Source organism: Benincasa hispida, chromosome 5 (genome assembly GCF_027475165.1).
Source record: "Benincasa hispida cultivar pf3 chromosome 5, pf3_genome.v1.1, whole genome shotgun sequence".
NCBI lineage: Eukaryota > Viridiplantae > Streptophyta > Magnoliopsida > Cucurbitales > Cucurbitaceae > Benincasa > Benincasa hispida.
In genome coordinates, this window is record NC_143482.1 from 60979281 (window position 1) to 60991273 (window position 11993).

General features: G+C 30.6%; 2 protein-coding genes across 2 annotated transcripts; both read right to left on the bottom strand.

Moving 5' to 3' along the window:
• Window positions 1-2027: 2027 nt before the first annotated feature.
• Window positions 2028-7554, bottom strand: LOC120077049 (Acyl-CoA N-acyltransferases (NAT) superfamily protein). The gene is made up of 5 exons (XM_039030888.2): window positions 7157-7554; window positions 5886-6041; window positions 4024-4119; window positions 2936-3056; window positions 2028-2338 (listed from the first exon to the last, which is right to left on the bottom strand). The coding sequence occupies exons 1-5, from the start codon at window positions 7550-7552 to the stop codon at window positions 2169-2171; spliced, it is 939 nt and encodes a 312-aa protein (XP_038886816.2). The 5' UTR covers window positions 7553-7554; the 3' UTR covers window positions 2028-2168.
• A 1847-nt stretch (window positions 7555-9401) lies between these two features.
• LOC150036302 (SKP1-like protein 1B) lies at window positions 9402-11305 on the bottom strand. The gene is made up of 2 exons (XM_090314240.1): window positions 10820-11305; window positions 9402-9732 (listed from the first exon to the last, which is right to left on the bottom strand). Exons 1-2 carry the CDS (start codon window positions 11111-11113, stop codon window positions 9559-9561), a joined length of 468 nt encoding a protein of 155 aa, XP_090170366.1. The 5' UTR covers window positions 11114-11305; the 3' UTR covers window positions 9402-9558.
• Between the last annotated feature and the right edge of the window lie 688 nt (window positions 11306-11993).

The window sequence follows — 11993 nt, forward strand, 5'->3', positions numbered from 1 at the left end:
AAAGGAATGAGAAAAGTGTAAAATGGAAATGTCCTCAACTCGAAAATCTGGAAAATACATTTTTACAATATTGCAAAATAAATGCGGTAATCTAGACCCTCACTCCATGGAAATGACCACAAAACTAATGGCCCCTAAACGTCTTCAGAAAGCCTTGAACTGAAACTTTTTTTATTATTATTATTTTATTTTGAAAATTGACACACCAGCTTTGGTTAATTACTCTGAATTGCGGGACCAAAATCAAACCGTTTTCTAAATGTAGTATACTTCGGGTTTCTTTGATTTAACTTTTTAAGTGTTAATTTTTTTTTAAAATAAGTCATTTTGAAAAAAATTAAAGTATTTAACAACTACTTAAAATAAGTTTTCAAACACATTCAAATTATATTTTAAATAATTTTTTATCAAAAGAGATTAAATAAAAATAACTCTTTTTATAACATTTTTTCTCAAGTAAATCCAAATAGGTCACTCATTATTCAATTTTAAAAATTAGGACTAATTTGATACAAATATCAAATCTTAGAGATCGAAAGTGTACTTTACTCCGTTACTATTATTATTTATCAAATTCAATAAAAATTAACTTTGAAAGGCAAAAAATAATATTTATTCAAAGAACAAAACTAAAATTTGAAAAAAAATAAGATAAAAAAACAACAATTTCCAAAGATATTTGGATCAAGATTTCTTAAAATATAAGAATTGATATAAATTAGAGAGAAGCGTTGAAATCAAACAAGCAATAGTGATGTTTCATGAAATTGTGGGGTTTCATTTTCTTGTCAATTTTATTTCTCTAATTTATAAAGAATGATCTTATGATTTTTCGTGTTACTTAGCAGGAATTCATAAAGAATAATAATGTTATTTAAGTAATTTTGAGCTTATTTTAAATGAAATCAATTTCAAAATGTTATGAATATTTAAAATAAGCTCAAAATTACTTAAATAACCAATGAAGAATTTAAACCAATTCACAAAAAGTTAAATTAATTGAACTCCAAAGTTGAGGAAAAATTATTTTAAATGACAAAAATGTTAAAAGTATTTACACATAATCACAAAATATTATAGTCTGTCTGTGATATTTTACTATTATTTATAAATATTTTAACTCATTTTCCTATATTTGAAAATAATACAAAATTTAACGATATAAATTGATTTTTGTTCTAATTAATAATAACATTATTTTTAGTTCATTTACAGTTTACACGTGATGAAAGATTTGAGCCTGATTTGACTTGCAAAATATATATATTGAGATCTGGGCGTGTATATATATGTATTTGAGTTCAGCGATATAACAAATATTATATGACACGAGTTTTGGGTAATGTTATTCCATTTCCGTTGATAATTCTTTTCATGTGCTAATGAATAGACGTATAAAATAAATCTATATTTGTGCCCTTATTTCTAAATTTTAAATTGTTGTCTAATAAATACTCTCAAATGCTTTTGTCTAGGTTTATAAATTTTTAAATTTGTATGTACTAAGTTAATGGAGGATAATAACATATCAATTATATTTATAATTGATCAAATTCAGACAAAAAAAAATATTGTCCAATAATTCCATATCAAATTTGAGTTCCGTCAAATTTGAGTTCTAAATTATACGGAGTTAACCGTGAGTTTGAAATAGATAAATCAACCTAAGTTTTCAAATAACCATAAATCAAGTTTAAGTAGAGAGAGATTGACACTTGATTTACACGGAAGTGATTTTGAGAAAAATGAGGAGATGAGAGCATTTGGTGAGAGCAAAGAAAGAGGAGAGCAAGACAAAGGAGAGCAAAATTGAGATATTTCGCATGTGCGCGAGAGTTTCATTTTGATAATTTCACCCGATGTTGACGTTAGCAAAAGGTAATAAAACCCTAATTTTAAAAAAGCGTGGCAAATCTTATTTTCCCCTCTTAATTTGGGTTATCCGTACAAAAACTCCAAGTTTGAGAGTTCAATTTTTATCTTGTGGAAATCTAATTTCTACAGTCATGGTAAATTTGAAGATCCAATTTTAAGACTAAACTTGTAATTAAACTTAATATTAAATTTCGAAAATGGGCATGGGCTCCATATTCATAAAATTTTACAATGAATATAATTTTAGTAAATTAGAAACTTAAAAAAAGAAGAGAAAAGTGTAAGTAGAAATATCAAAGAAGAAATTGAGAGAGAGGAGTCCAGAAGAGAATCCTACGAGGACGATCAAGGAACCTGGCTTGCCAACTTGGTTCATCGCTTTCATAAACAAAACCACTCTTCATATAAAGCTTCTTTCCAGCTTCATTGTCGAAAGCTACATGAACGTACAGATCGCTTATCCCTATAACATAGCACAAAACATTGAACCACTAATTATATCCATTTACTTGTATCGTAAATAAAATTCAACCGTCTAATGGAAAAGAGGTTAAATTATAGGTTTAGTCCCTAAATTCTCGAATTTGTTTGTCTATTTGGTTTATAAACTTTCAAAAGCGTTGAATAGAGATTCATGGACTCTCAATTTCCAGAAAATTAAGTTCATGATCACGGCTTGCACACGTAAGTGTAATTAGTTTCTAGGTAGGTGATCACCATGAATTGAACTCTTGATCTCTTAGCCATTTATTGAGACTGTCCCCTTTTTTACCACTAGGCCAACCCATGGTGGTTAATTATCAATTTTCTTTTAAAAAATAAATGTAACAAAGACCAACGAATTATAAAATTTAAAGTTTATGGGCCTATTAAAAATAAATTGAAAGTTTAGAAACTAATTAGATACTTGAAGATTTAAGAACCTAATAGACATAAACTTAAACTTGAAAATTTTAAAGGCTAAACTTGTAATCAGTGATAGTGACATCAAATTCTAAAGTATAAGCCATACAAATAATCATAAAGGAAAACATAAGTCTGAAAAGATTGTTATAATTACCCCAATCTTGTGCAATTGTTTTTGCCTTGGCGACAAGTGCATAACCCAACCCATTCCTTTGCAGTTCCTTGGCAACACATACATTACTCAGGTATGCCCTTGCGAAATCAGCCCCAATTCCCTGATGGACAAATATATTTTGGATATCAATCTCGATATTTCTATTAATGTTTCCACATGTCTACGGATTCAATATTGATACATGGGGCAAATCGATATTTCCATTATGATACCTAAAAATAAGCAACAAAAATCTCAATCTACATCGACGTTTATTGATATTTTTACCAACATTGATATTTTAAATATGGGTCATTATACAAGGATCAGATCAGTTGAAATCACTATTATATATTTCTTCATGGAGAGGTTTCCTTTATTCTAATTTCAATAGCAACCTTCCATGGATGTTGCACAGACAGTAACTTACATAACAACCAGTTCATCAGTATAACAAATTATACTGTTCCCAACATGGTAAAGCCAGTTGGTTTCTCTAGTTCCTATTGTGTCAAAGAACTTTAAGCGATTACTAAATGGATGTCAGTAGTTTGATCACATAGTTCCTCCTTCATCCTCTTTCAAAAAGAACGGTCATTTTTCGTGTTATGGAACTTTTGGGGTGAGTTTTTAAAGGTGTGGAGAAGGACACTAGTGATATTTGGACATGTACTCCTCTGGGTATCGATTTTGAAGATCTTTTTTGTAATTACTCTTTCGTCAACATTTTACTTGGTTGTTCTCCTTTACTTAGTAGGATTTTTGTAAGCTTGGTTTTTTGTGTGGCTGTATATTCTTTCATATTTTTCTCACTTGAACAATACTATACTTTTTCAATTAACAGAATCATGGAAAACTCATGTTGACTTTCAAATTCAGATCTCAAAAATCAAGAGCTATTAAATACTTGTTCTAGCTTAACAAGCTGATAGCCAATTTAGAACCATATTTTCCAGGTTGAACATAGATGAGCCAAAGTGTAACTCTGATGTTTATAAATAATAATGAGACATGTTCATGATTTATGATCAGAAGAATGCAAAACAGAATCTAAAATATTAAAAAAAATAAAGAAATTAGTCGATTACCTCAGGTTTCATTCCTGTTATTTCGTCTGGAAGCCTTACACATTGATTAAGGTCAAGTGACCCAACTACAACTCTGTCTTCTCTACCATCAGAAAACTAAAATTGAAAATGAACGTAAAATTGTAGATCAGAATAAAGTACAACTTTGTAGGACTAATACAGTCTAAGCTCAAGGAGTAGACCTATAAGGTTGCATAAACTGGTTCAACTCAAAACCAACAGCAGCAAGAAAGGAAAAAACATGGCCAGAGCATTCTGATAGGCCAGTGTAACAATTTTATCTACTATCAGATAGCAAGGTAACGAGAAAGATTAGAGAGCTTCCTACCTCTCCTAATTCTCACAGAGAATACCAAAATGAAGCAAAAGGATACCCTCCCCAGACAACCAGCCATCTATATAACCAACCTAAGAAGCATAGATACGGACACGGAAACGGACACAGACATGATGCTAATTTTTTTTTTAAAAAAAACAAGTTACAGACACATTACGCGCTCTTTTTTATTATTTTTTTAAGGATATATAAAAATTTAACATAAAGTACTAAATGTCACACCACTAAAAAAAGCATAAAATGTCAAGTTAATCAACAATTATAAGAGATGAAACGTTTAGGTTTCTAACTTCAGTTTATCTTTGGTTAAAAAAAAGGGCTTTCCTTTTTTCTTTTTTTTTTTTTTAAAAAAAAAAAAAATCTTAGTTTAACATATAATTGATTTCGGCTCTAAAGTTGGACCATTTTCTCTTGAAAAGATTTTCCCAGGCACAACCAGGACAAATGTGTCTTAAATTAAAAAATTAAATAAATAAAAATAGGACATGGAGATTTGCATGTCGGAAACACGTCTAACATGGATACTTGTTAGGCTCCCAGTTGTACATACATACGTTAGAAAGAATAAGAGAGCGCTAGGATGTGTTTGTGGGGGACCATGGGTTAGAGTTAGTTGTATTGAAAGGAGTTGAGAGTGGGGTCCACAAGGGTTGAGGGGAGGAGTGAGGTTTATATTGTGGGAGCAGCGTAGGAGAAAGGTAGGGAAGTCTGAGAGTAAACTTCTCGAAAGCGAGAAGTAGGAGAGGGATCAATCATTTGAGATCGAGGACTATGATTGTAGACGATATTGTACTGTTTCTTTGAGTGATAATAAACGATACCTTTCAATACTCGGTCAAAAATGGAGTATCTGTGCTTCATAGTAACCAACCATACAGCCCATTCTAACTAACACAAACTTTAGGCCCACCTATATTCGTAATTCCCCCTTCACTAACTCACTTTCCTCACTTTCGTAATCGGAGGCCTATCACATTACAGTCACATTCTAACTTTTTTGCACTAAAACAACCTATATTTTCATAATGAGGGGAAAATAGCCAGAATATGGTTGGTTCTTCCCCCATCTTTTGAATATGCTTTTGGTAAGCCTACATCATTTTGTCAGGTATAAGATTCTTTTTTCCCCAAAACCTCGGTATGCATAACATTATCAAATAACATTGTTGCAAATGACAAATGCATACACTGTTTTAACACACCAAGTGCAACAGAGGCAACTCACCTCATATGAGGTGAGGCAGCCTCATTAATGCACGAGCTTTGCTTTTCCTGCAATATCAACATTCACTTTTTCATGGAAAGTCCTAGTTTCTTTAAACAGCCTCTTCAATTTTTCGTCAACCCACACATCGTTTTTCATATATTAAAACGTGAGAATTTATGGTTTTGTATTTTAACAAATTTCCTATCCTTCAAATATCATAACCATCTGAAAAGATTGAAACTTAGGTTCAAAGTTAATGTAGGAACGTAGTCCATAACATACCATATTCATATTGAAACAATAAAGAAATAAACAGACCTTACATGTTGAACATAAATCTTCAGCTAAGGTTGATATTTCTGATAATGGAAGAGTAGCATTTATGCAAGATACTCTTTTAAACCCAACCCTTTTTCCAGCAGAACGTTCTTTCATTGCTTCAAATTCATGCTCAGCCAAGTACTTCTTATGATCCTAATAGAACTTGACAAAAAAGGAAGGACATCAGTATCACATACAGAGAGCAAGAAAAATCATACATCCAAAGTGAATTCTTAATCACGAGAGATTAGAAATGGAAGCTTTAGGTAGGAAGGCCTAAAGGTTCATTTTTACATCTTTATCTTTCTTTATTTGCAATTCCATTTGCTTTTCTACCACAAGATTCCACATGTATCTTATAAATTACAAGATAGATAAACATGTAGTTCCATTTCTAAATCAACCACAAGATCCCACATGTATCTTATAAATTGCAAGATAGATAAACATGTAGTTCCATTTCTAAACCAATTAGTAAGGGGAGGAGTAACCCAAGGATCTAATAAGAATTGTGAAATGTCTTCACTTTTTCAATGTGTAATCCTCAACTCTTTCCATTCAAAGATAAATGTACCTAATAATACTGGATCCACTCTACCATTCAAAGATAGAAGTATGCAAATGTACATTCAAAGTGAATGATACTTGTAATTCGAGAATTTACAAAGCAATGGTAACTAAAAATTAAATTGAGACTTCAGGAAATCGTATTAGTTGCCACTTCCCAAAACATTAAAAATGACAAAAATGCAACAAGATCAATATATTTTTATACCCCTAATTTTCAATAGTTTCACCTTAGCTCTAGAAGTTTGATGTTTGTTTCAAAACAACACTTGTAGGCTTTTGTGGTTAAATTCATTGACAAAAAAGTAAGTATCTAAACATATACATAAAAAAAAAGTATTAATCATAAAGACACGTGCATTTGTGAATCATAGTTTGTTCTCGTCCTACTCCTTAAACCCAAGCCCCAAAACCACTTCACATATGTGTTTAGATTTGTTCATTTAAACAACACATAAACATAAACAAACTTTTTCATCCATGAATTTAAGGGCAAAAGCCTTCAAGGGTTTCTTGAAGGAAAAACAGGGTATAATTGAAACCAAACTCATAGTTTATGGGTATTTTTGATAATTTAACCTAAAATAGAATACCGAAATGAGAATTTGGTTTCAAGAATTAAACTTTCAAGTTCCCCCAAACAGTTGAATAAATTGATTTATTTGCGGATAAACTTACAACATAAAATTTAGACAACTCACATCGATGCCAAAGGAATCGGGGGGGAAGTGATTGAAAGTGCGAATGCGGAGAGAAGCAGCAGCCCATAACTCATCCTCGGCAGTACCTTCAGAAACCCTAAACTTAGATTTGTGAAGTGTGATGGTTTGTTGTTGGTTGGTGAAAACATTTGAGATTCTAATGGGTTGACGATTGAGAAAGCAAGAGGAGGTTGAAGGAACGGAGGATTGAGTTCTAAGGCAAGTGAAAGAGTTTGAAGAGAAGAATGAAAGCCTAGAAATGGCGGAAGATGATGATGAAGAAGAAGGAGGCTGTGAAGTGCAAAGAGGAGGAGATGAGAGGAGTGTCATCATTTGTTTTTCCTTTAGGATAATGCTGCCTACTTTAGCATTTTGTTGGGAAAATTTGTAAATCATATAATATGATTATTTTTCTTTTTCATAGAAATGAAAAGACCCCATTGCCCATGGCTCCTTTTCCTCCAAAACAACAAAAATCTTAGGGACTGTATGGAACCCAACAAGAGATTGTATATCCTCACCTTCTATATCATTTCAGTGTTTGGAGATTCATTATCAAATTCGATCATACTCGATCAAAACTTGTCAGATATTAGAACTCTCCATATCCTATATCATCTCAGCATCCCAAACAACCTCTTAGGTTTGTATTTTATGTTTCCATATGTATGTTTGTTAGTCATAACATTCCAAATATTGATTTCCATATAAATATTGAGGTTTTGATTGAAAATATCGATATTATTGAAAATTTCAGGAAAAATGATGGGGATGAATGGAAATTGTTATAATGAGTTAATAAAATCTTGATTATGGTTCAATGACAATAATTGACCATTTTTAATCACAATTCTATAAAGTAAGATAATATTTAGATGTTTATTATAAATGTTTTGTGTGAATGTTGATGTGAGAGTAGAAATTTAAAAATGAAATGGAAAACAATTACAAAATAATATAAATTTTAGGAATATTTTGAAGTGAAATGATGCGAAAGTTACGAAAGTTTTAGATAGAAAAAGAACAAAATTCACATAAATTCAATTTTGAAGTGGAATTGTGTGAAAATTTAACTAAAAAGTTTGAATAAGGTAAAAAATAAATATATGTTACTTTTTGTGGTTTTTTCAAATTCAATTTCTTTAGAAATGAAGGTTTTTGGTAGAAAATAAAGCTAAAAATTGAGAAAAAAATGAAAATTAGAAAAAACAACATTTAAAAAGGCTTAATCCTTGATCGAAATTGACATTGGCATGTGAAGCTATAGAATTGTGTGACTAGGATCATAAAATTAAAAAACTTAAACTAAGTTTCAATTTAAAAAAAAAAATCGAATTTTTCTTGAAATCTCAAAAATTGGTTGAAATGGGGGAATCTAAGTATTCTTGAAATTTCAAAATTTTCTCAAAATTTTATCGAAATTGGAGGAAAAAAGAAAAATTCCCCAATTAAATTTTTGAGGCCATCGAAATCTCGAAATTTAGGATTTAAATTTTAAACCATGATTAGCAAGAAATTAAATTATAATTTAAAGATTGTTTTAAATATGTTTGATATATTATTTATAAATCTAGTTGGAGTTGTTGACTAAATATTAGGTCGATTAGACGACTACAAACTATTATTAATTTATTTATGAATATGCTTTATGTTGAAAAATTTGTATAATTATTATTATGAAATATTATATGATTTATAATACATTACATATTTTAAATATACTCCATTAAACATGCAGAGAATTGAACCTCCAATCTCTATTTAATATTTTTAAACATCTTTATCTTTATTTAAAATATAATTATGATTTTAAAATTTGAAATTCAAAATATGAATAAAACATGAAAATGTACATAATCCAGATTGGCAAATAAAATATATGAACACCCTTTTCTATATACAATCACTACAGAATACATTGACCATAGTTCAATTTGGACTATTTCTCCTTTTAACACAGTGATAAGTTTTTAATGAACTTGTATGATAGGCGATTCAAATCTACCATCTAAATTTACTCTCCAAAAATTGTTTATGTATTATGTGAAAACTTGTATCCAAAATACGAAATTGTATCTTTAAAAAGTATATTAAATACAATATGATTAATTAATAATAGCTAAAACTCAATTATTTTGTTAAATTAAAAATATATATATATTATACAATATATTAATATTACAAAATAAATTAATTAATAACAGTACTTAAAAAAGGAGGAGAAATTGGCCATAAGAAGGAAAAGTTAGAGAATTCCACAAAAATTAGATATTAACCTTCAATAACAAGAGATAAATATATAATTTATAAAGCATCCCACAAAATGAAAAGAAAAGAACCCAACTTCCAACCTAACATTTATAGACATTATTACTAAGGAACCAATTAGATAAAATCTATTATTACTCGAAGGCCCATTGATTCTCCCTACGAACCTCCTCTTCCTCCTCTGGAGTAAAATCGTTCTTGATGTTGAATGTCTTTCGAATTTCCTCTGGAGTCTTTCCTTTGATCATGTCGGCCACAGTTTGGCATGTCAGATCCAAAAGGCTCTTGATGTTCAGATAGTTAGCAGCCTGAAATTGGGGTACCAACAACACAACCATTATTATCATCCACAACCAGCAATCAAAAGGCCCATATGCAACAAATATGAGTTGTGTTGCAGCAGAATAAATCGGTACTTTTTTCCAAAGGTAATTGAATTGCTAAGAAGAGCTCACGACCCCACAGCCGCACAAACAAAGACAAAAACCAAACACAATGAATAAAAGCCCACGAACTCGATGGTCCCGAGGAGAAGAGCCCTCAGAAACTCCAAGCCACTTAGAACAATAACTTTTTTAAAAAATCCTCAAATTGAATAGCCAGACTAAGCATTCAGGGAGGACATCATTAAAGAACCAACTTGATATGATCCACTTGCATATACTTGTAACTAAGGACTTCCACTTTTGACAGAAGCATCGTTTGCTACTCCTAATAACTAAAATTTTGAGGGGAGGACTTTAATGGGGTTACGCAACTTTCACTCGTCTTGAAAATTTGATGATTGTTGCTTGATCCAGTAAAACATTGCAAAAGGCTTTGGAGTTTGGCCTAAATCATATTAGAATAAACAACCAAACATATCATACCAAAGAAACATCTGTTCGGGAATCATTTCGGTTTTAGTTTTTAGTTTATGAAAATTAAGCCTTCAAAAACCAAATCAAATTTTGAAAAAACTAAAAACTAAAAAAAATTGTTCTGTTTTTAGAATTTGGATGAGAATTCAACCCAAGATGCAAATGCGAGAATTTGAAAGGAAATGGGATTAATTTTTAAAAACCAAAAACAAAAAACAAGATGGTTAACCAAACGGGCCGTATTCAATAATTCAGAGTAATCTTCAATTCCACGGTTCTTTCTAAAACAAGGAAGCAAGATCATTCAGAGGATATCTCCGACCATCCTAGAAATCACCAAGAGACAAAGCCAAATTGTAGAAGGAATAAGTATCTACAAATTACATGCCACAAGTAATCCAAAATCCCCAAATTATAAAGAGAAGAAAACAGAGCAACAAGAAAAAAAAAAGTAAATTTGCTAAAAATAAAAAAATCCATTAATTCCAAAATAACCGCACAAAAACACAGAGAGAGTAGGAAAAAGGAAACTCACCAAGATGAGATCAAAGAGGGTATTCTGATCAACCTTGACAAAGTCAGCGTCCCAGGTTTTGAGAGTATCCTCAACGGCTTTAGAATCTTTATCATCGATCTCAACATGCTTCTTACAGTACTCAATTACCTTAGAAAGAATGCCACTGGTGACATTAGGTAAGGGGATAACAGTGTCGGCACAATCATCCTCGATCATGTGCTTGATGGTCTGAGACTCGACGGCGACGATTTCGTCGACGTCGAAGGTTTCTCCGTCGGAACTCCTGAGGACGATCTTCTTCGACAACGACATTGTGGTGAGAGAATTGATCGGTGGGTTGTTTCCGATTTGGGGAATATGGAGAACACCCTAATTAACAAGCGACGATTCAGAAGATTCAAAGAGTGAAGAATGAGGAAGAGAAACGACGGATTCCTTTATATAGTGGATTTTTCCCCCCTTTTTATTATTATTTTTTTTTTTCTTATGATCACCAATCGTCACAATTTTTATTTAAGGGAAATTGCCATTTTAGTCTCCGATTTTTTTTTTTAAATTCATAATATATGTATTTGATCTCTAAATTTAAAAAAAATATATACTTTTCTTAATTCATAAGATTATAAGAGTTTATCAATTTGGTACTTGAATTTTTAAAATATACATTTTTAGTCATCGAAATTTAAAAAATAGGTTTAAAAGTCTCTCAAATAATATTTTGGACAAATATCAATTTATATGCTCAAACTTTAGGTGTTGTATCAATTTAAACCATAAACTAATAATTGTATCCCTTTAAACTTTCAGCTTTGAAGTTTATATCAATTTAAACCCTAAACTTTTACGTGTCAATTTAAACCTAGAACTTTCATAATTGTATCAACTTAAGCCTTCAATTATGTTTTATTTGGATACACTTATAAATGTTCAGAGTTTAAATTTATATATTTATGAAAGTTTAGAGTTGAAATTGATACACTTATAAAAGTTTATGATTTAAATTGATATAAACCCCAAAGTTCAGGGTTTAAATTGATATAAACCCCAAAGTTCAGGGTTTAAATTGATATAAACCCCAAAGTTCAGGGTTTAAATTGATACAATTCTTAGTTTAAGGTCTAAATTGATACAATCGGGGTATAAACTGATATTTGCACTAATTTTTTTTAATTATTTAAATAACTAAGAAGAA

What these genes read in the sequence shown, in the direction of transcription:
- LOC150036302 (XM_090314240.1), bottom strand. Translation starts at nt 11,113, where the DNA reads ATGTCGTTGTCGAAGAAGATCGTCCTCAGGAGTTCCGACGGAGAAACC. An exon ending in CCCTCTTTGATCTCATCTTG is followed by an intron (nt 9,733 to 10,819) that starts GTGAGTTTCCTT and finishes CCCCAATTTCAG; the next exon opens with GCTGCTAACTATCTGAACAT.
- LOC120077049 (XM_039030888.2), bottom strand. Translation starts at nt 7,552, where the DNA reads ATGATTTACAAATTTTCCCAACAAAATGCTAAAGTAGGCAGCATTATC. An exon ending in ATTTATGTTCAACATGTAAG is followed by an intron (nt 4,120 to 5,885) that starts GTCTGTTTATTT and finishes TTTCAATTTTAG; the next exon opens with TTTTCTGATGGTAGAGAAGA. An exon ending in TAACAGGAATGAAACCTGAG is followed by an intron (nt 3,057 to 4,023) that starts GTAATCGACTAA and finishes TTTGTCCATCAG; the next exon opens with GGAATTGGGGCTGATTTCGC.